The 25,909-nt window shown below is 43.3% G+C and overlaps 1 protein-coding gene across 1 annotated transcript in view; it reads right to left on the bottom strand.

The window, feature by feature from the left end:
- Positions 1-759: 759 nt before the first annotated feature.
- The window catches only part of DCAF12 (DDB1 and CUL4 associated factor 12), a 48,487-nt gene continuing 23,337 nt past the window's right edge, over positions 760-25,909 (bottom strand). The window contains exons 7-9 of the mRNA XM_073618262.1: positions 23,919-24,081; positions 15,313-15,485; positions 760-1,838 (exon numbers count right to left, since the gene is read on the bottom strand). Of these exons, the coding sequence (XP_073474363.1) occupies positions 1,680-1,838; positions 15,313-15,485; positions 23,919-24,081 (495 nt within the window). The 3' untranslated portion in view covers positions 760-1,679. The remainder of the gene's footprint in view (positions 1,839-15,312; positions 15,486-23,918; positions 24,082-25,909) is intronic.

The raw sequence follows: 25,909 nt of genomic DNA, 5'->3' as shown, positions 1-25,909 counted from the left end.
CGCTGCAGGCCACATATGGCTCCCGGGCCAGCAGTTGAGCACCTCTGCTCTACAGTATTCCCATTCACACCTTAGCGTAGCGTGTTTGAGCGTTTTTCTGGCGTTACGCCGCACCCTTTGTCGGGCGTTTTTGCGCGTTGCCATGCAGCATTTTCCGGCGTTTTTTTTTTTATTAGCCAATAGGAAAAATGGTCATCTGTTTCATCATCTGTTGCTATGTTTTTAGATTTTGTCATCTGCTTCCTGCTCCAAAAACATCCAAATCTGCCCGATTCGAGCGACAAAAAATTGTCCAGAACTTGTTTGAGCTTCAGGCGTAGGGCTTCAGGACACTTGGAGTGGAAGATGTGAACCATCTCCATAGAGAATAATGGATTTTTTTTCCTCTCAAGAGTTTTGTAGCTTGAAGGCTTCAAGCTACAAAACGCTCAGGTGTGAATGAAGCCTATGGAGAACTATGAGCAGCACAGTAGTGACATCACAAAATCCCAATGCAAATCTGGTAAGACCAGCAGTCAGAGTCAACAGTGCCGGAGAAGATCTCACACTGCAGATATACAGGCTATTAAATAAGAGAGCATAGGTACAGGACGTGCACTGCCATTTTCAAGAGGAACGCAAGACAATAAAAGGTTATATTTCAAGGTATCGTTTAGGCACAATTAACATTTCTACGAGTTCCCAATAAAATATCATTTTATATTAACATGGAGTACAGCTTTGGGATTTTTCTCATCACAAAATTTAAAGCACATCATATACATTTTGTTTACGATTTATTGGTTCAATGCTCTCATTATACAGTTTTGTTAGAATTCTTTACATTTAAAAAAAAAGATAAAATAAAAAGTCCTCCAAGCAGGACCTAATGGATAAAGTTTTTCTTTTTACCAATAATGTTTATGACCTAATTTTTTTTCACTCCATATGTAATGTACTTAGCACAAAAAGTACTCACACACACGCATTTACTTACACACACACACACACACACATACATAATATCTCTCTGGATTTTCACAGAAAACCCAGTAGTGTCCACCTAATGAACCTGTCCACAACTAATTACAGGAGGCCAAGCTGGTTTAGTGTGGAGCTGCAGTCATTTCTGGACCTGACCGTGTATGTCAAAGTGGTCATGGCATGGGTCCTTCAGGCTGGAATGTTCTGGAGTATTCCTGATCTCAGGTGCTGTACAAATACAGAGTGCTGGTGACAAAAACTGGGAGAGCTGTTATTACTGGAGGAGTACCTGGCATGGCAGCAGTCACAACAACGGTGATGGTTCTGAGAGTGTCAGACACTTCAGACATTCCCTCCTGGAAAAGGCCAGTCTTCTCAAGAGAGGAGAGGGACTGCAGCTTCATTTAAAAAAACAAAAAACAAAAAATAGGGAGGATCTTAAGACTGTGTGTGAAAGTATCTCAAATTTAGGTAAAAGAAAACTTCTTAAAAAAGAAGCAATTTTTTTTTTTTTTTGTAAAAGCTTTGATTCATTTTAAGACAAAATTGGATGACCAACATCTTCGAATAAAGCATCGTCTTGACAAAACAAAAGACAAAAAAAATAATAAATTCTGGGCAGGAGTCATTTAAGTGGAGCCCCCTTTGTTCTGGTTTCTGCCCTCCAGTGCGGGAGGGGGCAATAGGCAGCACCCGTTTCTTTTGGGCTGCGTTCACTAGCTCCAGAGGCCGGCGTAGTTTCCGTGAAGACCCGTTGGCAGAGGACCACCTGCTACGAAGAGCTTCGTTCCAGACGAGTCATAGCAGTGGGTGTAAACAGCATTTGGGCAGCAGTCAATGTCAGAGAAGTAGTTCCTCCACATGTCGTTATGGTTCTGTGAGAAGAGAATAGAGGCAAAGTCAGATCACCTATAAAAAAGGTGCATGTCAGAGCAAAAAAAAAATAACAACTAAAACACACTGTATATACAGTATCTCACAAAAGTTAGTACACCCCTCACATGTTTGTAAATATTTTCTTCTATCTTTTCATGTGACAACACTGAAGAAATGACACTTTGCTACAATGTAAAGTAGTGAGTGTACAGCTTGTATTACAGTGTAAATTTGCTGTCCCCTCAAAATAACTCAACACACAGCCATTAATGTCTAAACCACTGGCAACAAAAGTGAGTACACCCCTGCCCTGTGACAGGAGTCACTATGGGCGGGGGGGGGGGGGGGTGCATAGAACCCAGAATCCCTTGGAGAGGTTGGGAAACCTTTGTTTCAGCTCTCCATGTACCTCCTATGTCTAAGTTACCCTGTGTCCATTAGGGGCATAGGGTGACTGAGAAAAATGATGGACAGCTGTTTAATGGAAAATGAGAAGATGGTTACCTTAAATGTATCAGTAATATTTATCCACAATATCTCCCAGGATATATATATATATATATATATATATATATATATATATATATATATATATATATATATATATATATATATATATATATATATATATATATATATATATATAAAAGACTATTCCTGGTTTCTTTGATTCTGAACTCAACATGTTACTTGAAAGAGCTGATCACAGGCCTCTAGAACTGTGTAGGAGCCGGACAGTCTACTTCTACTATAGTCTGCTGCCTACTAGGCGGAGGGGGGAGATCACGGTTTGTATTGTTAATAGCTTCTGCTATTGTTTAAAGGTGTCCTGTGTTTATATTTATGATAACGTTGATCGTGTCTTCTGAGCTGAGCTAAAAGGCGGCAAGTCTATCCTGAAAGGTCATGCCTCTGAGTCACCTAAAACTGTCTAAAATGATTAGTTAATTAGCTCAGGTTACTTAGGTTTCTGGTTACAGTTTGTATTGTCATTCTGGTGTATATATTTGTGTGAGATCTCAAATAAAACAGTTCATGTTCCAGCTTGCAGCCAAACAAGTCCTGCATTGTTCCTGGTTGTAGCATGCGGCTAATATCTATATTTAGACTGGAGGAAGCGGTATATGACGAAAGCACTCAAGCGGAGTGTGGGACATTTCGTTACATTGGTGGCAAGCAGTGGGATGCTTCCTGCAGTCTGGGACATCCAAACCTCCACCTGGATCCAAGGTCTGCATAGCAGGAGAGGAGAGGTACAGATACCAGCCCGCATGGAAGAGGAAGTCGGAAGGAGGTTGCGAGAGATGCACATACAGCACAGAGGACCAGTATAAGAGCAGGTCCTGCTGGGATGGTATGATTCTATCCTCTGAACTCTGGAAGGAAATGCTAGCCCGCGAGCAGTGACACCAGAGAAAAATTCTCCCCTCCATTTAAGAGAGGTACTGGCCTCAGTATGGATTGCGGGTGCTGTTTTTGGGAGAAAAAAAAAACAGCTGAGTTAAGCAGGCTGGTCTGGGCAGAAATGCGGCTAGAGGAGAGCCACAGAGCACTCCGATGGCATGCATCCCAAGCAAGTCCCTGGATAGCAGATGACAGCCCAACGGAAGGCTTTGGCTATGGTGGCCTGGGACTGTTGTACGTGAAGCTGACAGGGGACCATAACTTTGGAAGACATTTGGAGTGGCAGTTGGACGAAATCAATTTCAGAGAAGAGATACTGAACGCCTCGGAAGTGCACTGGAAGATAGTTTCTGGCCGTTCAGTAATGGGAGGCGGAGATCGCCTACAGGCGGCTGCTAGACTCAGCGCCAGGGCTGGGCTCCCTTTGCCTGGAACTGTCCATAAGTACCAGCAGACATTTCTGAAATCCTGGCTGAAGAGTCGGCAATGTGGCAGAATAACAGTGTCTTATTCTGGCAGGTCTGGCAGGTCTTATGGCAGATGCAGCATATGCTGACTGACCTTGACGATCCTGTTTCTGCACAGGACCATCTTGGGTGGAGGAATGCATCTGTTCAGCAGCCGAAGATACGGGAGATGGAGCAGTCGGCTCATCTCTCCAGCCACAGATTACAGAATATATGGACTTAATGGACTGTTCGTCAGAAAAGGTTATAGATTATGCCTCACCTGCTCAAGTGCTGGCACTAGGCCCAAGCATCACCACCCCGTGCCCTGGATTTTCAGTTATTCCAGAGACCAGTCATTTAAATCGACCTTTCTGCTCCACACCTGTGGCAGTTTCGGAGGCCCGAGGTGAGAAAGCGGGGTATCCTCTTCCCCAGTGAATTTCAGAGATGCAGGAAGAGGAAGTAGCTATTCTCCCTCCCCAACAAGGGTACATGCACCTGGGAGACCATAGTGAAAGAGTTCCAGCAGCAGACGGCACCCCAGAATGATGACTCCAACCCAGATGATGCACTGGCAACAGGACAGAGGGTCCAAGACTGCGGCAGTTCTGGAGGCCCTGGGTGAGGAGGAGGTGGTGGTCCCTCCCAAGCAGTGAATGCAATCGGCACCTCACAACTGCAGCTTGATCTGGTGTCGGTGGATAGGCCTGCGGTCTTCACTAACAGAAACCCAACAGAAGTGCTGGCAACAGGGCAGAGTGCTGCTGGCCTCTGCCCTCAACACAAAACGGGATTCCTGTGAAGGTGGATGGGACTTCAGTCTCCACCTGTATATCCCAGGGATGCTGGGCAGCAGCGGGTATGTTCTACAAGAGAGGCAGAGTTTGGCTGGGTGAGTAATGCTCTGTTTGGAACAATTTGTTTGGGGTACTGTGTGGGTACAGGAATTGGGGGACTGGAACTATGGACTAACTTCGGAGTCAACCAGTCTAGGGTCTCCTCCTGTGTCAGTCTGCTACCAAAAGGGGAGAGATGTGACGCGAGTCACTTTGAGTGGGGGCCCATAGAACCCAGAATCCCTAGGAGGTTGGCAAACCCTTGTTTCAGCTCCTCATGTACCTCCTATGTCCAAGTCACCCTGTGTTCATTAGGGGCACAGGGTGACTGAGAAAATTGATGGACAGCCGTTTAATGGACAATGAGAAGGTGGTTACTTAAATGTAACAGTAATATTTATCCACAATATCTCCCAGGATAATGTATATAGTTTCTTTGATTCTGAACTCAACATGTTAATTGAAAGAGCTGATCACAGGCCTCTAGAACTGTGTAGGAGCCGGACAGTTTACTTGTACTATAGTCTGTTGCCTACTAGGCTGAGGAGGGGGGAGATCACTTTTTGTATTGTTAATTGTAATTAGCTTTTGCTATTGTGTAAAGGTGTCCTGTGTTTATATTTATGATAACGGCGATTGTGTCTTCTGAGCTAAAAGACGGCAAGTCTGTCCTGAAAGGTCATGCCTCAGAGTCACCTAGGCTGTCAAAATGATTAGTTTATAAGCTCATGTTAATTAGGTTTCTGGTTACTGTTTGTATTGTCATGCTGGTGTATATATTTGTGTGAGATCTCAAATAAAACAGTTCATGTTCCAGCTAGCAGCCAAACGAGTCCTGCCTTGTTACTGGTTGTAATAGGTCGCTAATATCTAAAATCTATATTCAGACTGGAGGAAGCGGTATATGGACGAAAGCACTCAAGCGGAGTGCGGGAAGATTCGTTACAACCACTAAGTGAAAATGTCCAAATTGGGCCCAATTAGCCATCCCCCCCCCCCCCCCCCCGATGTCATGTGACTCGTTAGTGTTACAAGCTCTCAGATGTGAATAGGGAGCAGGTGTGTTAAATTTGTCGTTAATCGCTCTCTCTCTCATATTGGTCACTGGGAGTTCAACATTGCACCTCATGGCAAAGAACTCTGAGGATCTGAAAAAAAAAAAAAAAAAGGATGTCCGCTAACTGCATATCCATGGCCTAGGCTATAAGAAGATTGCCAAGACCCTGAAACTGAGCTGCAGCATGGTGACCAAGAAAAACCATACGGTGGTTTAACAGGACAGGTTCCACTCAGAACAGGCCTCGTCATGGTCGACCAAAGAAGTTGAGTGCACATGCTCAGCGTCTTATCCAGAGGTTGAGTGCCGACAGCATTGCTGCAGAGGTTGAAGGGGTGGTGGAGGGGGGCGCGGTCAGCCTGTCAGTGCTTAGACCATACGCCGCAAACTGGATCAAATTGGTCTGCATGGCTGTCGTCCCAGAAGGAAGCCGCTTCTAAAGATGATGCACAAGAAAGCCCGCAAAGAGTTTGCTGAAGACAAGCAGACGAAGGTCACAGATCACTGGAACCATGTCCTGTGGTCTGATGAGATCAAGATAAATTAATTTGGTTCAGATGGTGTCAGTTCTGGGCACCAGTCCTCAGGAAGGATGTACTGGAAATGGAGCAAGTACAAAGAAGGGCAACAAAGCTAATAAAAGGGTCTGGAGGATATTAGTTATGAGGAAAGGTAGCGAGCTTATTGTGAACGTATTCTCTCTGGAGAAGAGACGCTTGAGAGGGGATATGATTTATAAATACTGTACTGGTGACCCCACAATAGGGACAAAACTTTTTCGTGGATGGGAGTTTAATAAGAAACATGGCCACTCATTAAAATTAGAAGAAAAAAGGTTTAACCTTAAACTATGTAGAGGGTTCTTTACTGTAAAAGCAGCAAGGATGTGGAATTCCCTTCCACAGGCAGTGGTCTCAGCAGGGAGCATCGATAGTTAAAAAAAAAAATAAGATAAGCACCTGAACGACCACAATATGCAGAGATATACAATGTAATACGGACATATAAATCACACACATAGGTTGGACTTGAGTCTTTTTTTAACCTCACCTACATATGTAACTATGTGTCAAGCGTGTATGGCGGTAACCAGGTGAGGAGTACAAAGACAAGTGTGTCTTGCCTACAGTCAAGCATGGTGGTGGGAGTGTCATGGTCTGGGGTTGCATGAGTGCTGCCGGTACTGGGGAGCTACAGTTCATTGAGGGAACCATGAATGCCAACATGTACTGTGACATACTGAAGCAAAGCATGATCCCCTCCCTTCGGAGACTGGGCCGCAGGGCAGTATTCCAACATAACAACCCCAAACACCTCCAAGACGACCATTGCCTTACTATAGAAGCTGAGCGTAAAAGGTGAGGGACTGGCCAAGCATGTCTCCAGACCTAAATCCTATTGAGCATCTGTGGGGCATCCTCAAAAACGGAAGGTGGAGAGGAGTGCAAGGTTTCCAACATCCACCAGCTCCGTGATGTCGTCATGGAGGAGTGGAAGAGGACTCCAGTGGCAACCTGTGAAGCTCTGGTGAACTCCATGCCCAAGAGGGTTAAGGCAGTGCTTGAAAATAATGGTGGCCACACAAAATATTGACACTATGGGCCCAATTTGGACATTTTCACTTAGGGGTGTACTCACTTTTATTGCCAGCGGTTTAGACATTAATGGCTGTGTGTTGAGTTATTTTGAGGGGACAGCAAATTTACACTGTTATACAAGCTGCACACTCACTACTTTACATTGTAGCAAAGTGTCATTTCTTCAGTGTTGTCACATGAAAAGATATAATAAAATATTTACAAAAAGGTGAGGGGTGTACTGACTTTTGTGAGATACTGTACATTCACATTTTTCCATGTTTTTGCTCATTTAAAAATGCTTCAAGTACAGGAAATCTCGATCTGCCAGAGATCCAGCTGACAATGCAGCCCACTGCACACTGAAGTTAGAAGCCTCACCACCATTAGGAGAAGGAATTCTGTAATCAAGCTGGGAAGAACTCTGACAACTCTGCTTGGGATTTCAGTGCAGCAGAGGCAGCATTTGCCTCTCACTGTAAGTTAAAGAGGAACTATACTCGCCATTACTCAAGTGTTGATGTGTCCCAGAGCTCCCTGCTGGCATCTGAGTATTTTTATTGGCTGGGCTGAGATGACATTACTATGCACTAGGATAAACCTTCTGTGTGCAGCAGCCCCCTCTAATACTTACCTGAGCTCTATTTCAATCTAGCGATGTTGCACAAGAGCCACAAAGTCCAGGGACTCTCCCTCCTGATTGGGGCCATTGGCTCCCGCTGCTGTAAAATTCAGTGAGCCAATGAGGAGAAAGACAGAGCCGAGCCGCGGCTCTGTGTCTGAATGAATGGACACACAGAGCAGCGGCTCAGCTCGGGTGCCCCCATACAGTGCCTTGAAAAAGTATTCATACCCCTTGGAATTTTCCACATTTTGTCATGTTACAACCAGAAACGTAAATGTATTTATTGGGATTTTATGTGATAGACCAACACAAAGTGGCTCATAATTGTGAAGTGGAAGGAAAATGATAAATGGTTTTCAAATGTTTTTACAAATAAAACTGTGAAAAGTGGGGCGTGCATTTGTATTCAGCACCAGAGTCAATATTATATTATTATACAGGATTTATATACCCCCAATGTTTGCGCAGCGCTTAACAAAATGAAGCCAGACATTACAATTTGGTACAAGAGGAGTTAGAGGGCCCTGCTCGTTAGAGCTTACAATCTAGGAGAGAGGGTCAAGTGATACAAAAGGATGAGCTGATGGAGAAAGTAAAACAGTGTATTAGTTAGAAGCAGGATAAGCTTCTTTAAAGAGAAGGGTTTTCAGGGATCATCTGAAGATGTATAGATTAGGGGACAGTCAGACAGATTGGGGTAGGGAGTTTCAAAGGATGGGAGAAGCTCAGGAGAAATACTTTGTAGAACCACCTTTCGCTGCAATTACAGCTACAAGTCTTTTTGGGGATGTCTCTACCAGCTTTGCACATTTCTGCCCATTCTTCTTTGCAAAATAGCTCAAGCTTTTAGATTGAATGGAGAGCGTCTGAACAGCAATTTAAGTCTTGCCACAGATTCTGAATTGGATTTAGGTCTGGACTTTGACTGGGCCATTCGAACACAAGAATATGCTTTGCTCTAAACCAGGGATATGCAAGTAGCGGACCTCCAGCTGTTGCAAAACTACAAGTCCCATCATGCCTCTGCCTCTGGGTGTCATGCTTGTGGCTGTCAGAGTCTTGCTATGCCTCATGGGATGTGTAGTTCTGCAACAGCTGGAGGTCCACTAATTGCATATCCCTGCTCTAAACCATTCCATTGTAGCTCTGGCTGTATGTTTAGGGTCGTTGTCCTGCTGGAAGGTGAACCTCCGCCCCAGTCTCAAGTCTTTTGCAGACTAACAGGTTTTCTTCTAAGATTGTCCTGTATTTGGCTCCATCCATCTTCCCATCAACTCTGACCAGCTTCCCTGTCCCTGCTGAAGAAAAGCATCCCCACAACAGGATGATGCCACCACCATGTTTCACGGTGGGGATGTTGTTCAGGGTGATGTGCAGTGTTAGTTTTCTGCCACACATAGCGTTTTACTTTCAGGCCAAAAAGTTAAATTTTGGTCTCATCTGACCAGAGCACCTTCTTCCAAACTGCAAACAGGAATTATTATGGCTTTCTTGTAACAATGGCTTTTTCTCTTGTCACTCATCCATAAAGGCCAGATTTGTGAAGTGCACGACTAATAGTTGTCCTGTGGACAGATTCTCCCACCTGAGCTGTGGATCTCTGCAGCTCCTCGATCATATCATGGACCTCTTGGCTGCTTCTCTGATTAATGCTCTCCTTGCCCGGATTGTCAGTTTAGGTGGACGGCCATATCTTGGTAGGTTTCCAGTTGTGCCATTCTCTTTCCGTTTTTGGCTGATGGATTGAACAGAGCTCCGTGAGATGTTCAAAGCTTGGGATATTGTTTTATAACATAACCCTGCTTTATACTTCTCCACAACTTTATCCCTGACCTGTCTGGTATGTTCATTGGCCTTCATGATGCTGTTTATTCACTAAGGTTCTCTAACCAACCTCTGAGGGCTTCACAGAACAGCTGTATTTATACTGAGATTAAATGCCTGAACGCTCTCACCTGGAAGGCAGCAGGCTGCCTGTCCATTTCACATACAATGCCGATGGCTGCAGCCACTGGATTGTGTACAATACCCCCCCGCTGTTAGGTCCGTACGACGTACGGACCTGGCGGCGAAAGGTTTAAGACACCAGTAAGGGGTGTGTGCACATTAAATTACACACATGTGGACTCTATTTTCTAATTAGGTGACTTCTGAAGGCAATTGTGTCCATTAGATTTTAGTTAGGGGTTTTAGAGTTAAAGGGGCCGTAATACAAACGCACGCCACACTTTTCAGCTATTTAAAAAAAAAAAAAAAAAAAAAGAAGTATTGAAACCCATTTATCGTTTTCCTTCAACTTCACAATAATGTGCCACTTTGTGTTGGTCTACCACATAAAATACATTTACATTTTTGGTTGTAACATGACAAAAATGTGGAAAATTTCAAGGGGTGTGATTACTTTAAGGCACAGCATCAAGCAGCTTGCTGTGGGGGCACTTGGCAGGAGCACCAGCGAGGGACCAGAGAAGGAGGCAAAACCACTACACAGAGCAGGCAAGTATGACATGTTTGTTATAAAAAAAAAAAAAAGAAGACTTTAATATCACTTTAAAGAGGAGTTCCACCCAGGGGGGGCCGTCAAAAAAAAAAAAAAAATTAAAAGTCAGCAGCTACAAATACTGCAGCTGCTGACTTTTAATTGGACACTTACCTGTCCCTGGGTCCAGCGATGTGGGGGATCAAAGCCCCGCTCGTCCCCCCCCCCCCCCTCCACTCGTCGACGCCGGCATTTCAACTGTGGGCGCCGCGCCATGGCTTCACAGCCTGGCACCCACTGCGCATGCGCGAGCGGCGCTGCGATTGGCTGCTCAATCACCTGGGACCTGTAATGGGTCCCAGATGATTGACAGGAGGGAGGGAGCAGAGCGGAGCCCTTCCTGTGCCGAGGGACCACCTAGCAACAGGCATTTAGAGGTAAGTGAAAAAAAAAAATATCCAAATTTTTTTTGTTTTTTTTTTTTAGAATTTTTGAGGTATTTTTGTTTTTTTGGGTGGAACCCCACTTTAAAAAGCAGAGCTCCAGGCTCCTTTAGAAAACAAAAGTCAGCAGCTACAAATACTGTAGCTGCTGACTTAATATTAGGACACTTAACTGTCCAGGAATCCAGTTGTGTCTTCACCTGAGCCGATTTTTTAAAATCGGCTCTCGGGAGCTGCTGCCGCCACCTCGGCTAAGGGAAACTGTCAGTGAAGCCTTTTGGCTTCACAGCAGGTTCCCTACTACGCGTGCGCTTTGTGAGTGGCCCGACAGCAGGGGGAAGGAGAAAGGGGGGGGTTTGGGCGCCGAACTTCCGGCCGATGATTCCTGCAGCAAAGTCACCCGAAAGTGGGAGCGGGTAGATGTCAAAACCAGGTACCCGCTCTCCCCCTGAAAGGTGCTAAAAGTGGGGTTGGGCTCCACTTTAAAACACTGCTTTTACTAAAACTCCACCGTTCCTGCCGCTATTCTCCCCTCTCCTGAAATACTCTGGTCACTGGAGGACTCTGCCCCTTGCCTTCCACTATAAGTTCTGTAGCCAGGAGCAGACTACAGTTTTCTAATTCTGCAGACTTGTCCTCTACCATCCCAGACTGTTTCTATATTCCCCTAGTGCTGGGCTCGGATTACGCGCATCATACTCCTGAGTCCAGTGAAGAGCATTGTGGGAACTGTAGTCTCCTGAACAGACACCACTGAACTGCAGAACGATCCATGAACTATACCTCCCAGCAAGCCATCTGCTTCAGAGGAGAATTGTGGGAAAGCCTTTAAAAAGGGATCTGCTGACCAGGCTCACGCTCTTTTGCTTCCTGGGATCCATCGAGGGTGCACCAGTTCGCCGCTGTGTGAAAGGATCGCAGGCTACCACGCGACTAACAATATTTGCAACTCCAGCCCAGGCATTACAGACGTCGCTCGCTACACCAGGGGTACCCCCCAGCAGCATCGCTGAGTCAGCAGATTACAGCCATCTCAGCCCACTTGCAGTAAGGAGAGTCGACTTGGATCGTTCATCAAGAAGTCATTAAAGTTTCTCAGGATTGGTGAGAGGGCACTTGCCCAAACGCCAGTTACCAGCCACTAATACATCACTCTGAACACCGTATACAGACACCTTATACTTGGATTGATAAGAGGATTGCCACTAGTCAGAACAAGCTGCCCTGCATGGATTGCTGATCACTGTGCCATACAAGATAATTGCAAGGCCTTGCATTCTGAACACTGCTATTTTATTGCTCTTAAAAGGGGACACGTTACTGGCATCTATATTACTTCATCTCTCATTAGGATCAAAAAGGTATTGTAGGCCAGCCTGGGGTTCCCCTTTAGCAGTAGTATTACGTGCAGCAACCAATAGCCTTCTTGAAAAATCCATTTACTTACTGTCTGTTATTGTGTACATTGGTATCATTTACATGTCACTGCAAATTGTCATTTAACTGCTTTAAGAACTATTTCAACCGAGTCTTGGCAGTTTATCCAGGACTTGCCACACTTGAAAAAGGAGCGCGCATGCCCAGTATAAGCTTCGCGAATGCTCTGAAACGCGTTGTGTATTCCTCTCTATCCCGGTGATGTCACACGCCCACGAGCGCCTTGTCGGAATTACGGAGCTTCCATCTAGCCCAGCTGCCTGTCTCTCCGTGCAGGGGACCGCAGCCATCCCCTCGGAGAAATCTCGCAACTTCCTGCGATGGACGTTGAGACTGAAAGGATAATTTCCCTTTCGGAGCTGAACTTTCCTTACTTCGTTGTAAGTGTGAATACTTGCTTATTGCCATCAATAAATACCTGCACTCAGAGGTGCTTTATTTTTATTGTTTTCTCATGTTTATCCAGGACTTGGCTGACTAATACCCTTTCAAGTCTCCTCTCTTGATTAAGTAAATCTGGGAGAGCTAAAACGTCAGCCAGATGTGTTATTTAAAAAGGTAATGTGAAAAAGTAATTGCCCCCTAATAACTGGTTGTGCCACCTTTGGTGGCAACAACTGCAATCAAGCGTTTGTGATAACTGGCAATGAGTCTCACATCGCTGTGGAGGAACTTTGGCCCACTCTTTTCAGAATTGTTTGAATTAAGTCACATTGGAGGGTTTTCCAGCATGAACGGCCTGTTTAAGGTGACTCCACAGGATCTCAGTGGGATTTAAGTCCGGACTTTGACTATGTCACCCCAAAAGCTTAATTTTTTTTATTTTTGAGCCATTCAGAAGTGGACTTGCTGGTGTGTTTCAGATCATTGTCTTGCTGCATAACCCAAGTGCGCTTGAGCTTGAGGTCAGGAACTAATGGCCGGACAGTTACCTTCAGTATTTTCTGGTAGAGCACAGAATTCATGGTTCCATCGATTATGGCAAGTCATCTCGGTCCTGAAGCTGCAAAGAAGCCCCAGACCATCATACTTCCACCCCACCATGTGTGACTGTTGGTATGATGTTTTGTTTTTTTTAAATGATGTGTTAGCTTTATGCCAGATGTAACGGGATGCACAACTTCCAAAAAAGTCTGGGGGATAAACAAGATGTTTTTGGCCAATGTGAGACCACCATTTGTGTTCTGTTTGGTCAGCAGTGGCTTTCACCTTGGAACTCTCCCATGGAGCCATGTTTGCCCAGTCCCTTACTTATTGTTGAATCATGAACACTGATATTAACTGAGGCAAGTAAGGCCTGCAGTTCTTTGGATATTGTTCTGGGTTCTTTGAAGACCTCTTGGATGAGTCGTTGTTGTGGCCCTGGTGTATTTTTGGATGGCCGACCACTCCTGGGAAGGTTCACCACTGTTCCAAGTTATCTCTATTTGTAGAAAATGGCTCTCACCGTGGTATACTGGAATCCCAAAAACGTAGGAAAGGCATTGTAACCTCTTCCAGACTGATACATGTCAATGACCGTTTCTTATCTGTTCTTGAATTGCTTTAGATCGTGGGATGATGCGTTGCTTTTTGAGATCTTTTAGCGTGCTTCACTTTGTCAGACAGCTTCTATTTAAGCGATTTCGTGATTAAACAGGTCTGGCAGGAATCAGGCCTGGGTGTGGCAAGTGAAATTTAACAAATTTTTCCAAAAAATGTGGTTAAACACAGTTGCATCTGCATCATGATTTAGCAAGGAGGAATTACTTTTTCCACATAGAGCCAGGCAGGTTTGAACAACTTTTTTCCCCTTAATAAATTAAAATATTTAAAAACTGCATTTTGCATTTACTTGGGTTATCTTTATGGAATATTAAAATTTGTCTAAGGATCTGAAACATTTAAGTGCGATAAATATACACAAACATTTTTTTTTAGAAAGGGGGCAAATACTTTTTCACATCACTGTAGGATAATGTCTTTAGAAAGCATTTGTTCATCTTTGGGTCCTTTCACATAGACCCGGTGGACTCCGCTTGCTCAGCAGGGGGGGGGATGCACTCCGTTGATCCCCGCTAAGCAGGTCAGTTTTCATCCGATCTGCCAGACGGATGTGGTGGTGCCCTCAAAAAAAATTGGGTGTAACTTTTTTTTTTAATCACATAGGAGACAAAAAGTTCCCTATGTGATGTTTTTTGCTGACAGGTTCTCTTTATTGAGACATTCAGGGTCTAAATAACCCTGCATGTCTCCCCCCCGACTGAGCAAGCCAGGGACGAAGAAAACTTGACCCGGAAGTGATGTCAGACGTCACTTTCTGGGTCACTGGGGAGGAGAGCGGATGTGTAGCCGCTCTTCTCCTTCCCCTCCAGCCGCCATAACTGTCCCGGGCCCACGGATGGGCAAGCGGAGCCCGGTAAGCATGGCGGGAGCCCGTACTGGGGGGGTGTGCGAAAGCGATTAGGCGGCAGCTGCCTGAACGCTCTCACCTGGCAGGCAGCAGGCTGCCTGTCCATTTCACATACAATGCCGATGGCTGCAGCCACTGGATTGTGTACAATACCCCCCGCCGTTAGGTCCGTACAACGTACGTACCTGGCAGCGAAAGGTTTAAGACACCAGTAAGGGGTGTGTGCACATGCATGCATATGTGCACTAGGTTCCCAGTGAGAAAGGGGGGGGTGAGGTTAAGCATCTAGGCACATTGAGCTTAAGTAAATACTGCTTCTACAGGTTTGCGTTTTGCCTGTAGAAGCAGCTCAATGTTATCCTATGTGTCCATTAGGATATTTAGAGGCATATTTTAAGCTTTAAGCTTTAAGTGTTTTGAGGCAGAAAAAAAAAATAAAAAAATAAAAAAACCTTCTGGTTTACGTTTTTGAGAGGAGTTTTCTGGAAGAAAAAAAAAAAAAAAAAAGGCTAAAACGCTCATAAATGCCTGTACAAAGACGCTCTATAATCAGCATTTTTTTCTGACAAAAGAACTGGCTTTTGGTTTTTTTTTTGTTTTTTTTTTTTTTTAAGACCAGTGTGTACAGACCCTAAAACATGATTCAGATTAAAAAAAAAAAAAAAAATCTTGTGTGGCCAGAATTATACAGATGTCTCCAACAAAATTGACAGCTATGAATTGTTAGTTTGCGATAATCCCGTGTACTCCAAGCACACCCAGGTGAGTACTTACCAACCAGCCTTTTCCTGTAGTCAGTTTCAGCATCTCTCCTCTTGACTTTGAAGGCTGGATACTGCCAATAGAATCATCCAGAAAGCTTTGAGCTCGAATGTCATAGAACAGGAGGGAACCTTGTCCAGTCCCCACGGTGATTATATGTTCATAGAAGCTCACCGACCGGATACCTTCAAACAAAAATAATTAAGACTTTAGTAAGACAGAGCAGGTTTGGAGTTGGCCATACTGAGATCTGAACCTTTCCTGAAGACTTTACGGTCAAGATTGTACAATACACCAAGTTTAGGTTTTTTATTGATATATGATGAAATAAAATTAATTCAACTCATTCAAAACATTCAAAGTGTTATTTTCAGGCTCCCTTTTTTCTTTTATTGGATCTCTGATGCTCCTACCAATATCTCAACTTCTGACCCTGCTTCTTGAGTTATTATGTCAATGCTCTCAATGGGTTTGGACACGTTGTAGCATTGACAGATGGAATGTGTCGTCACAGCCCTCACCACCCCAACTGATATCAAGTTTGGCTGCTTTTCAGACTGCTGTAGGAAGGAAGTGTCGATCATTCCTGTATCTTCTCTACAGCCTGAGAACATGTGTGAGGTCTCTATAGAACAAAGGAGCCACTGTGACTTTAGCAAAAGAAGTCACAGCCCTCTGAGTTGCAGGTAGAAGAGGAGGAACTGAATGGTCGTGTGCCCACCAATTAAAAGCATTGTTAACCACTTGCTTACTGGGCACAAACCCCCTTCCTGCCCAGACCAAGTTTCAGCTTTCAGTGGTGTCACTCTTTGAATGACAATTGCGCGGTCATGCTATAGTTTACCCAAATTAAATAATCTTTTTTTTTCCACACTTTCTTTTGGTGGTATTTAATTGCTGCTGGGTATTTTATTTTTTGCTAAATAAAACAAAAAAAAGGGACCAAAATTTAAACAAAAAAAAAAAAAAAAACCCAAAAAAACAGTTTCATAGTTTGTCATAAAATTTTGAAAACAGGTAAGTTTTCTCCTGCACTAATGGGCACTGATGAGGCTGCACTGATAAGGCGGAACTGATAGGTGGCACTGATGGGCATCGATTGCCAGCACTGGCAGGTGACACAGTGGGCACTGGCAGGTGGCACTGGTGGGTACAGTCGCTGCTTTCTGAGTGAGGGGCCGATGTCCCTCTGACAGAAGCCGGTGATCGGCTTTATTTCCCCTCGCTAGTGCGAGGAAAATAAAAAATTACAGATTACCGAGCTTCTGTTTACATCACGCGATCAGCCGTCATTGGCTGACAGCTGATCACGTGGTAAGGGGCCGGGATCGATCCCTTACTCGGATCTGTGATCAGCCGAGTCTCAGACTCGGTGATCACAGAGCGGGTCGCGCAGACATCGCTTGCTCGGGAGGACGTCCATGGACACCCTCCGGCCATTAAGGCCCGTGCTGCAGCCGTCTTTTGGCTATAGCGCGGGCGGCAAGTAGTTAAAAGTGACATGCACGGTTTATTGGGAAATCTGTGTCACTGCACAGAACTGCAGCAAACTGCGCTTCTGTGCAGTCATACGAATGAAGTGTCTGTATGAACATTTTAAAAGATTTTTTTTTTTTTTTTAACAAAAAGGGAGCAGTGAGATGCAAAAAAAATGCACATCACACTGCCCCCTGCTGTACATCTCTGTGGCTCATAACGCTGTGGGGGCACTAGATCCCTGTGAAAGGGCCCCTAAGTGCCAAGTACTACAAACAGCAGCAGTGGAGGGAATTTTTTTTTGTGAGATCAAAAATGGATTACTGTAGCAGGGCACATAAGCATATCCAAATCTTTATTTTGCGCTAAAGAAGAAATAACAAACAGAACCCTTTTCCTGCCATAAAGAAACCGAGTATTCTCACGTGGCCTCAAGCCCCGGCAAATATCACGTAGTCTGTGCTTACCAAAAAGCACTCTTTGGGTTCACAAGCAGACTGCAGAACTTTGTTTTCTAATCATACTGCCCCTTGTCCAATAGTAGCGCTGCATGAATAATAGTTAAAGAATCGAGATCGCGATTCAATCCCCCTCATGATCTTAAAAAAGCATTTCCTTAATTCAGTGCAGAGCCATTCTCTGCTTACAGCTGACCAAAAAAAAAAAAAAAAAGAAGACAGCCTGCCAAGTATATCACAAAATCGCCTAAGCCAAGATAAAGAGAAACATGGTAAAATTGAGTTATTTTATTTAGATCAAAAAGGGATGAACTTCGGTTTGTAAATGAGGGCAGTTTAACCCAGGGGTAGGCTACCCCAGCCCTGCAGTTGTGGTGAAAAGTCCCATTAGACATTGCAAGACCCTGACAATCACAGGCATGACTCCTAGAGGCAGAGACGTGATGGTATTTGTAGTGTCACCACAGCTGCAGTGCAGAGGTTTAACCATTCTTTGCTAGAAAATTACTTCAAACCATATATATATATATATATATATATATATATATATATATTTTAGAGATCCTAGAGAATAAATAGCAGTTGTTGCAATATTTTATGTCACACTGTATTTGCGCAGCGCTGTTTCAAACACAATTTTTTGGGAAGAAAAACACTTTAATGAATATAAAAATAAAAAAATCCTAAAACACTGTTAGCCCAATTTTATTGTATAATGTGAAAGATGATGTTGTGCCGCGAGAATCGTGATCTTTATTCTAAGCAAGAAAAAAAATTAAAAAATTAAAATTGTGATTCTCATTTTAGCCAGAATCGCGCAGCTCTGATAGGCTTGAAATCCGTTTAACCACTTCCAGACCGGCTCACGCCGATATCCTTCTTCAAAGTGCCAATGTATATCATTGTTATGGGAGCAGCTAGCTTCCATAACCTCGGTATCCTCTTCTTCAGTGAGCAGTCTGGTTTCCGATAAAAGTGGTCTCCGCAGCAGATTCGTTGAGAGATCACTTATATCTCCGCCGCTTACTGGAGCCGCCGACAGCGGCGGAAAGCGATCGGATCCTTCTCGGTGCTGGGTATGGGAGAAGAGTGAGGGGAAGATGGCCCCCATCCGTCTCCATACCATTGCAGGGCGGAAGCGAAGTCAAAACATCACTTCCGCCCATAGCTCCTAAAGGGACATTTTTTCTTTCAAACGACAAAAAAATTTTTATTTTTTTTTTGCATTTTAGTGTAAATATGAGATCCGAGGTCCTGTCATGTTTTTTTTCTATTACAAGGGATGTTTACATTCCTTGTAATAGGAACAAAAAAGTGTCAATTTTTGTTTCTTAATAAATCAGTGTAAAAATAAAAAGGTAAAAAAGCGCCCGCATATGAAAACTGTGTTCAAACCACACATGTGAGGTATCGCCACGAGCATTAGAGCGATAGCAGTAATTCTAGCCCTAGCCCTCCTCTGTAACTCAAAACATGCAACCTGTAGAATTTTTTTAAACGTCAGCTATGGAGATTTTTAAGGGTAAAACTTTGTCGCCATTCCACAAGCGGGCGTAATTTTGAAGCGTGACATGTTGGATATCAATTTACTCGGCTTAACATTATCTTTCACAATACGCTTGTAAGACCGCTGCACAAATACAGTGTGACAGAAAGTATTGCAATGACCGCCATTTTATTCTCTAGGGAGTTAGAAAATATATAAATTATAATAAATTATTTAAATTAAATTATAATATGAAAACAAAAAAGTCCGATAGACTCGGGCAGCGCATATATATATATATTTATATTAGGGCTGAAACAACTAATCGATTATGAAATTAATCGATTACTATTTTCATAATCGATTAATCGGCCAGTAACATAATAGGGTTAAATAAAACCCTAAAATGAGCCCTTTATAGAAGAGCAAATAATCGCTACTGCAAATATTACTTTCACAGTTCTACACTAAAAAAAATTAACCCCTTACAGTAGTGATTATCTGCTTTTTTTGTACTATAAAGGGCTAATTTTAGTTTTTTTAACCCCATTAGGTTACTAAACGTCTTAGACCTGGTACACATCTATGTGTTTTTTTGGTGCTTTTTGCAGAAACGCACTACAGTTCATTTACATGGTCTCCTATGGGACACGTTCACGCAAAACAGTGCTTTTTTTGGTTCAATATACTTCAATTGAAAAGCTACAGAAAAGCATGTAATGCCTTTTTGCAGCAATTTGTGTTTTTTAATCTGCCCAACAAACTGGCAAAAAAAAATGCAAATTGCAGCAAAATCACGTACGCAGAAATCAAAACGCACAGCAAAAACAATCAAAAGCAAACTGCATAGGTGTGTACCGAGCCTTATGCTGGCCACACGGATCAATTTTCAGACGAGAATATTCAGTCGAAAAATCTTTGTACATTCGCTGAATGAAAGAATGAACGTTCTTAAAATGACATTAAATTTTAAAGGAAGACATTGTTTTTGTTTTTAATAAAAAAAATTGATCACTGAGACTGATGATATTTACCAGATTCACCCTTTAATAGTATATACAGTATATCTCCTCTAATGCCCCGTACACACGGTCGGACTTTGTTCGGACATTCCGACAACAAAATCCTAGGATTTTTTCCGACGGATGTTGGCTCAAACTTGTCTTGCATACACACGGTCACACAAAGTTGTCGGAAAATCCGATCATTCTGAACGCGGTGACGTAAAACATGTACGTCGGGACTATAAACTGGGCAGTGGCCAATAGCTTTCATCTCTTTATTTATTCTGAGCATGCATGGCACTTTGTCCGTCGGATTTGTGTACACACGAATGGAATTTCCAACAACAGATTTTGTTGTCGGAAAATTTTATATCCTGCTCTCAAACTTTGTGTGTCGGAAAATCCAATGGAAAATGTGTGATGGAGCCTACGCACGGTCGGAATTTCCGACAACAAGGTTCTATCACACATTTTCCGTCGGAAAATCCGACCGTGTGTACAGGGCATAATAGTATATACAGTATATCTCTTTTGTCTGTTATGCTCAGAGTGGATTCAATATTTTGCTCCCTAACCATATAGTTGGTTATTGTTATTTTCTACTGCATAGAGATATTTAAGAATAAATTAACTTTTTTTTAAACTTTACACATTAACTAAATTATACACCACACTTTATTTTAAGGTTATTACCGAATAATCGATTAATCGAAACAATAATCGGCCAACTAATCGATTATGAAAATAATCGTTAGTTGCAGCCCTAATATATATATATATATATATATATATATATATATATATATATATGATTATTGCTCTTTTCTGGTAAGATTTTTTTAAGAGGGGGTTCCTTTGCACACCCCCCTCTCTTCTCTCTGTGCACCTGTGAAGGTGCTATCTTTCGGTGTCAGCAAATTTTATCTCAAGTGATTTTAAAAGGACTGGCTTTTCTCTGTACCATTTGATGATAAACTTCATTTGCATATTGTGCACGGACTGCATAGAATGGACATATGTTGAATAGATTGCTCACGTTATGTGAATAATCATGTGTATAAGCGCTGCCCAAGTCTATCGCACTTTTTGGCTTTCATTTAAATTTTGACCTTTTTTTGTTTTAAAGAAAAAAAAAAAAAAAAGTCTATTTTTAGGCAGCAGCAGTTGCCATTACCTTGGCTGAGATAATTGACACAATCTATTTCACTATTCTAAGAACGCTTGTTTGTTTGGGAATAGGCCTGGTTTCTCATTTATTTTAAAATAAATTATAATATGTTTGGGGGTTCCAAGTAATTTTCTAGCAAAAAAAAACTGTTTTTAACTTGTAAACACCAAATCTCAGAAAGAGGCTCAGTCCCTAAGTGGTTAAAAAACAAAAACAAACATAACTAGCTACCAATCATGACTGCAGAGCAGTGTTTCCGAACTCCAGTCCTCAAGGCGCCCCAACAATAGGTCATGTTTTCAGGCCTTCCATTATTTTGCACAGGTGATTTGATCAGTTTCACTGCCTTAGTAATTACCACAGCCGTTTCATCAGGAGGGAAATCCTGAAAACATGACCTGTTGGGGCGACTTGAGGACTGGAGTTGAGAAACACTGCTGTAGAGAGCTTACTGCTTTTGTTGGGTAAAGGTCAAAAAAGCAGACGCCACGTACATAGAAACCTACATTAAAATGCAATTCCAGAAAAGAAAAAAAAAAAAAAAAAAAAAAAAAGAAGAAGGTTTTGCAAAGTGTAGAAAGGGGAACTTTAGGCTTTGTTTCCATCTGTGCCCCCTTGGGGAGATTTTCCTGCATGTGCTGTCCCTGAAAACAGGAAGTGGAAATTTCCCTGAAACAGAGAGAGAAACTGCATCTCTGACAGTTGTCACCCAAAAAAATGTCTTCTAGTTTCCCCTCAATTTCTGCTCCAGTGACAAACAAAAATTGTGGAATTCCCCCTTGCTTTCTTTAATACAGACAAGTCACAGAACAAATGTGGAGGTTAGACCTTACAGAGACACAGACAGGAATGCAACCCTGAACGGGAGTCCTACCTCTTCTCCAAATAAATAAATAAATAATAATATTATAAAAATGTATTTATTTGGAGAAGAGGTAGGACTCCCGTTCAGGGTTGCATTCCTGTCTGTGTCTCTGTAAGGTCTAACCTCCACATTTGTTCTGTGACTTGTCTGTATTAAAGAAGTGTGTGTATATAATTATTAATTATCTGCCAACGTTATAATGTAAACCTCTGCTTTATCCAACGGACTTCTGTACAGATGAGGCAAGTTGCTAATAGTGCGATTGAAGGAATACGGGGACCATTATTAAAGCTGAGTTCCTCACATTTTTTTTTTCCCCCCCATTTACAGTCAGTCATTCTCATGGACATCCTCACTGCTATTCTAAATGGCAATCATTTATTTTATTTTTTTTCTCTAAATACCTTTTTTCTCTGTCTTCATGCCACACTTCCGCCTTTGGCGCCTAGTCGATTACGTCACAAGGCAATTCCCATGGATTCCTGGAATATAGGCGTCACCTATCCCAGGTGTCCATGGGAGTCGCCCAATGCCAAAATCTCACATGACCTCAAGATTGGAAACGCAGCGAACGGGAGGAGTTAGGTGCCATTGCTATGGCAACCTGCCGGAATTACCATAGCCATATACCATAGCAGTGGCATTAATGGGCATGCGAGATCGCGAGGTGCATTCTGGGAAGACAGCTGCACTGAATCCCGGAAATGAAGACAAGCATGCTTCCGATGCCCACAGCAGTCATGGACCCTGCCTGCTTCCAAGATCAGGTTAGTTTAGAATAATTTAATTAAAAAAAAAAAAAAGACCACATTGCTGTCATTATGCTAATGTTGCAGTGGAAGTAATAATTGCGGGGCAGCTTTTAGAAGAAAAAAAAAAAAAAAAAAAATATGGATTGGGGGACTGGAACTCCACTTTTGGGATGTGATTTTTTTCCCTCTTTCTTTCCCTTTATCCTTTTATGCAGTGTTGGTTTTGTTTATTGTGTTTTTTTTTCTGAATAACTTGTTTGTATTGTTGATTAACTACTTCAGCCCAGGAAGACTTGGCTGCTTAATGATCAGAGCATTTTTTTTCGATACGGCACTGCGTCACTTTAACTGACAATTGCGCGGTCGTGCAACGTTGTACCAAACAAAATTTACATTTACATTTTTTCCCACAAATAGAGCTTTCTGTTGGTGGTATTTGTTCATCTCTGCGTTTTGTTTTTTTTGTGCTATAAACAAAAAAAAAAAAAAAAAAAAAAAAAAAAAAAACCACATTTTGTACTTTTTTGCTATAATATCCCCTTTAAAAAAAAAAAAAAAAAAAAAAAAAAAAAAGAGAAGCTATTTTTTTTCCTCAGTTTAGGCCGATATGTATTCTTCTACATAATTTTGGTAATAAAAAAAAAAAAAAAAGAAAAAGAAAAAAAATCGCAATAAGCATATATTGATTGGTTTGCGCAAAAGTTATAGCGTCTACAAAATAGGGGATAGATTTATGGCATTTTTATTAATTTTTTTTTTTTACTAGTAATGGTGGCGATCTGCAATTTTTATCGTGACTGCGACATTATGGCGGACACATTTTTGGGACGATTAACAATTATACCGCGATCAGTGCTATAAAAATGCACTGATTGCTGTATAAATGTCACTGGCAGGGAAGGGGTTAACACTAGGGGGCGATCAAGGGGTTAACTGTGTTCCCTAGTGTGTGTTCTAACTGTAGGGGGAGGGAACTGACCTAGAGGAAATGACAGATCGTGGTTCCTAGCTATTAGGAAATCACAATCTGTCGCTCCTCACAGAACAGAACAGGGATTTGTGTGTTTACACACACGTCCCTATTCTGCCTCTCATGCCTGCGATTGCTCGTGGCCGGCGGTCATGGCGACCATCTGCCACGAACATCGGCACCCCCGCAGTGAAGCGGGCGCGTGCGCTCGCCACTGCTATCCCGATCCCACGAGCCGACGTATAGCTACGACGGCTCGCGGGATTGTGCCGACCTGCCGCAGTATGAAGGCAGCTGGTTGGCAAGCGGTTAAATAAATTTAAAAAAAAAAAAAAAAAAAAAAAAGGGGGGGGGGGGGGATGTGATATTCTGTACATCAAAATGACAAGAAAAAGAATTGTCCAACTTCCAGTTTGATACAGACTATGACCACACTCACCGCTGCCCTGCTCCCTGCAGTACACGGACTTGACGTTCTGTGGAGGCTGCCGGGGGTCCAAGAAAGAAACATGACCCTGCGATCCCACCGCATAGACAGACCACTCCAGGCCATAGGACAGGCACACGTTCTCTCTGCAGTACGGTAACTTGATGGAGAGAAGCTGCACAAAACCAGAAATCACAGCAATCAATACATATTTAAATCCATACAGGCTGAAATGCCAGTTGATACATTTGTGCAATCTCATTCTCCTCTTACAGTTCAAACTCATATAAAAGACAGACTAAACTGGATCATAACAGCTGATTTTTGCAAAGCACTAAATCTATGTCCAACCTTACACTCTATGGAACTTACAACTTCACCAAGTACTGGGCAATTCTTCTGACAATAAATCGATCCTGTCTCTAGGTGAAGCAGAATGTCCTGAACGTGAAGCATTATATTTGCCTCTCCAGTGGGCGCTGCATTGAAAATTATATTTCTTGAAGAGATCTGGGCAGGAGAAACCATGCCACCCATAGGGGGACACTCCGTTTTGGATAGAAGTGGTGCCATGGTCTCTCCAAAAGTGCAAAAATGTTAGCACAGTCCCTGCCGAAGAGCAAGGTATAAAGCTTCTTCCTTTACAGAGGACTGTGGCTCTCTGTTGTAGTACCTGCCTGCTTTGTTCCACTAGTATGTCACACTAAGGCTTCTGCTGTGCCCTCTGACATGAGGAGTCATGGCAGGCTGACAAGATTCTACTCTCCCTAGAAAATAAAAGGAAAAAGGCTGCGATTTTAGTGGATCCTGTTCCTTTAAAGCAGGATGCACAGCCATTTGTCCCTCTCTACGTTATAAAAAAACCTGGCTGATCCTGCCTATACCTGTGTCCTCCTATGTAAACTGACCACAGTAATTATGGCTGCTGATCCATGATACTGTGGTCAATTTATGTGCCTCCGCCATCCTGCTGCTCTCCTCTCTCCTCCCCACCTCCCTTCCTCCCTGCCCATCAGCTCCAGTGTCTGAGCCAATAATAAAACCACCTCTCCCGCTGCCATTAGTAGCTGGCAATAAAATCAAAGGAGGAATATTGCCAGCCCCTCTATTCTACAAAGCTATACAACACTGTGTACTTGTTTGTTTAAAACTATTCCTCTAAATACCCTCTTTTAGGCTGGGTTTGAGAGATTGGGCTTGAGATTGTGACCGGCTCTCTATGAAGCTGGTTAACACATGCCTGGAGTGGCTCCGGTGCGAATTGCATAGGAGTCCTGTGCATCTTCTGGTCTTCAAGCCAAAAATTCAGACTGAAATCGGACCTGAAAACAGTAAACAGGGACACACCAGACCCCTGATGTAAGCTGCTCCGTGCTGCAGTGTGAACCCAGCCTTAGATCAGTTCCCTTTGGTCACATGAGCGGACAGCACAACAGCCACATGACCTCCCAGCTGACATCAGCTGGGGGTCTCAGCCCCTCCCGCTGCAGCCCTGGTTGTACACAGAGCCATGCATGCACTGCTTAGTGTACAACCTCGGTACAATGCCCAGGGATGAGCAACTCTGGGGCGCAAGCTCTTACAGCAATTCCCACATAGCAACTTTGAAAACTATGTAAAAAAAATAAGTACTGCCTTCAGAAGTCTGATTTTCAGTCTGCCTGGAAACAATGACATAATCCCTTTTCCCTGGTCCTAATTTCTGCTGTGCCACATTGCATAGGGGTTGCGCTTTAACCGCTTGCCGACCAGCAGCTGTCATTTTACTGCGGCGGGTCGGAACGATCCCGCGAGCCGTCGTAGCTATACGTCGGCTCGTGGGATCGGGATAGCAGGGGTGAGCGCACGCGCCCGCTGCACTGCGGGGGTGCCGACGCTCGTGGCCGATGGTCGCCATGACCACTGGCCACAAGCGATCGCAGGCACCAGAGGCAGAACAGAAGTGTGTGTGTAAACACACAAATCCCTGTTGTGTTCTCTGAGGAGTGACAGATCGTGTGTTC

This window comes from Aquarana catesbeiana, linkage group LG01, assembly GCF_042186555.1.
Source record: "Aquarana catesbeiana isolate 2022-GZ linkage group LG01, ASM4218655v1, whole genome shotgun sequence".
In the NCBI taxonomy this organism is placed as follows: domain Eukaryota; kingdom Metazoa; phylum Chordata; class Amphibia; order Anura; family Ranidae; genus Aquarana; species Aquarana catesbeiana.
This window is presented reverse-complemented; position numbering and strand designations above follow the sequence as displayed.